The 1,259-nt window shown below is 58.9% G+C and overlaps 1 protein-coding gene across 1 annotated transcript in view; it reads left to right on the top strand.

Annotated features, from left to right (window-relative positions):
* The window catches only part of LOC104471330 (cyclin-dependent kinase inhibitor 1-like), a 961-nt gene extending 609 nt beyond the window's left edge, over positions 1-352 (top strand). The window contains exon 2 of the mRNA XM_010086644.1: positions 309-352. Coding sequence (XP_010084946.1) covers positions 309-352 — 44 coding nt within the window. The remainder of the gene's footprint in view (positions 1-308) is intronic.
* Positions 353-1,259: the final 907 nt, after the last annotated feature.

Raw genomic sequence — 1,259 nt, 5'->3', positions numbered from 1 at the left:
TGTTGGACTTGTGGGTTTTAAAGCTGAAGACACCCCAAAATAATTCATCACCTTTGGTTCCCATGGCCTGAGCCTGTCCCCTAAGATCAAGGGCTGGGATGGACACAGGGGTGAGACCAAGCAGAAGAGACGATGGAGACCTACAGGCTCTTCCCTCCAGGAACTGGGTGGCTTTGGGTGGGTGGCCCTAAACCAGAGTCCACCTGAGCTGGGTTTTGGGCTGCTTCCCTGGGGACACCTTCATCTTCCTGCCCCCCTGCTCCTGATGGGCTGGAGGCACTTTCCGACCTTCTCTTTCTGCCTTCCAGACTTCTACAGCTCCAAGAGGAGGATCGTCCCCGATAAGCCGTGACCTGGTGGCACTCGGCTCCTCTGCCATCGGGGACAGCTGCCGATGCCGACGTGTCCTGGGGGTGTCCGTGGCTCTTTTCCTCCACCCCGTGCTGTGTAAGCTGTCTGTATGAAGCAATGTAGAGTCTGTAGTTCCCTATTTATGAGTAGCTCTGGGATCCTGTGGGACCCTCGCTGTGTGCAATGTGTAGGCGTAGCCCCCGTTGAGGCTTGGAGCCCTGCGGAGGGGACAGAGGAGTGAAAGGGACTTGGTGGGACGAAGGCATTGCCCTGCCTGCAGAGAAGAACGAGCATGTCTTCTGCCCTGTGTTGGTGGGGCCAAGCATCATCCCTGCAGCATCCTGCTGTCCAGCCGTGGTCCTGAAGGCTGGCCTTGGAGGACACACGTCCCAGCTACCTGGTGGCACCAGATATTGTCAAGAAAGAGTCACCGGGATGGATTGTAGAGCCCTGGGACAGCCTGGCGCTGAGGACATCCCAGTGGCTGGCACTTCGGGGTGGCCCTCTTCCCAGCAGGATGAACCCAGCGGTGACAAGCCGTTGTCCACGTGTGGAAGCGGAGTGACGCAGGGGCTGCTCCATCCCACAGCTGCTCGGGAGAGGAAATGCTGTTCCCCGGACAGCCCTTCCTCCGGGTGACTCACTGCTGCTGTCACCCATCCGAGATGGGCTACGGACGGTGACAAACTCGCTGGAAGTCCCAGCACTGAGCTCACAGTGGGACCAACGCTGCCTGGGAGGCTTTGGGGTCCCCTGGACTCTGCTGAGCCAAACCCCAACTTTCTGACCCCATTGTGTTGAGCGATGCTGCTTGTCCCAGTGTCCCTGCTTCCTTTGATGCTGACACCAGGCTGGGGAGATGCCTTCTGGGTCCGTGTTGGACTCCTCTAGGAAGGTGTCCTGCTCCA

This window comes from Pterocles gutturalis, unplaced genomic scaffold, assembly GCF_000699245.1.
Source record: "Pterocles gutturalis isolate BGI_N339 unplaced genomic scaffold, ASM69924v1 scaffold14391, whole genome shotgun sequence".
Classification (NCBI taxonomy): Eukaryota; Metazoa; Chordata; class Aves; order Pterocliformes; family Pteroclidae; genus Pterocles; species Pterocles gutturalis.
This window is presented reverse-complemented; position numbering and strand designations above follow the sequence as displayed.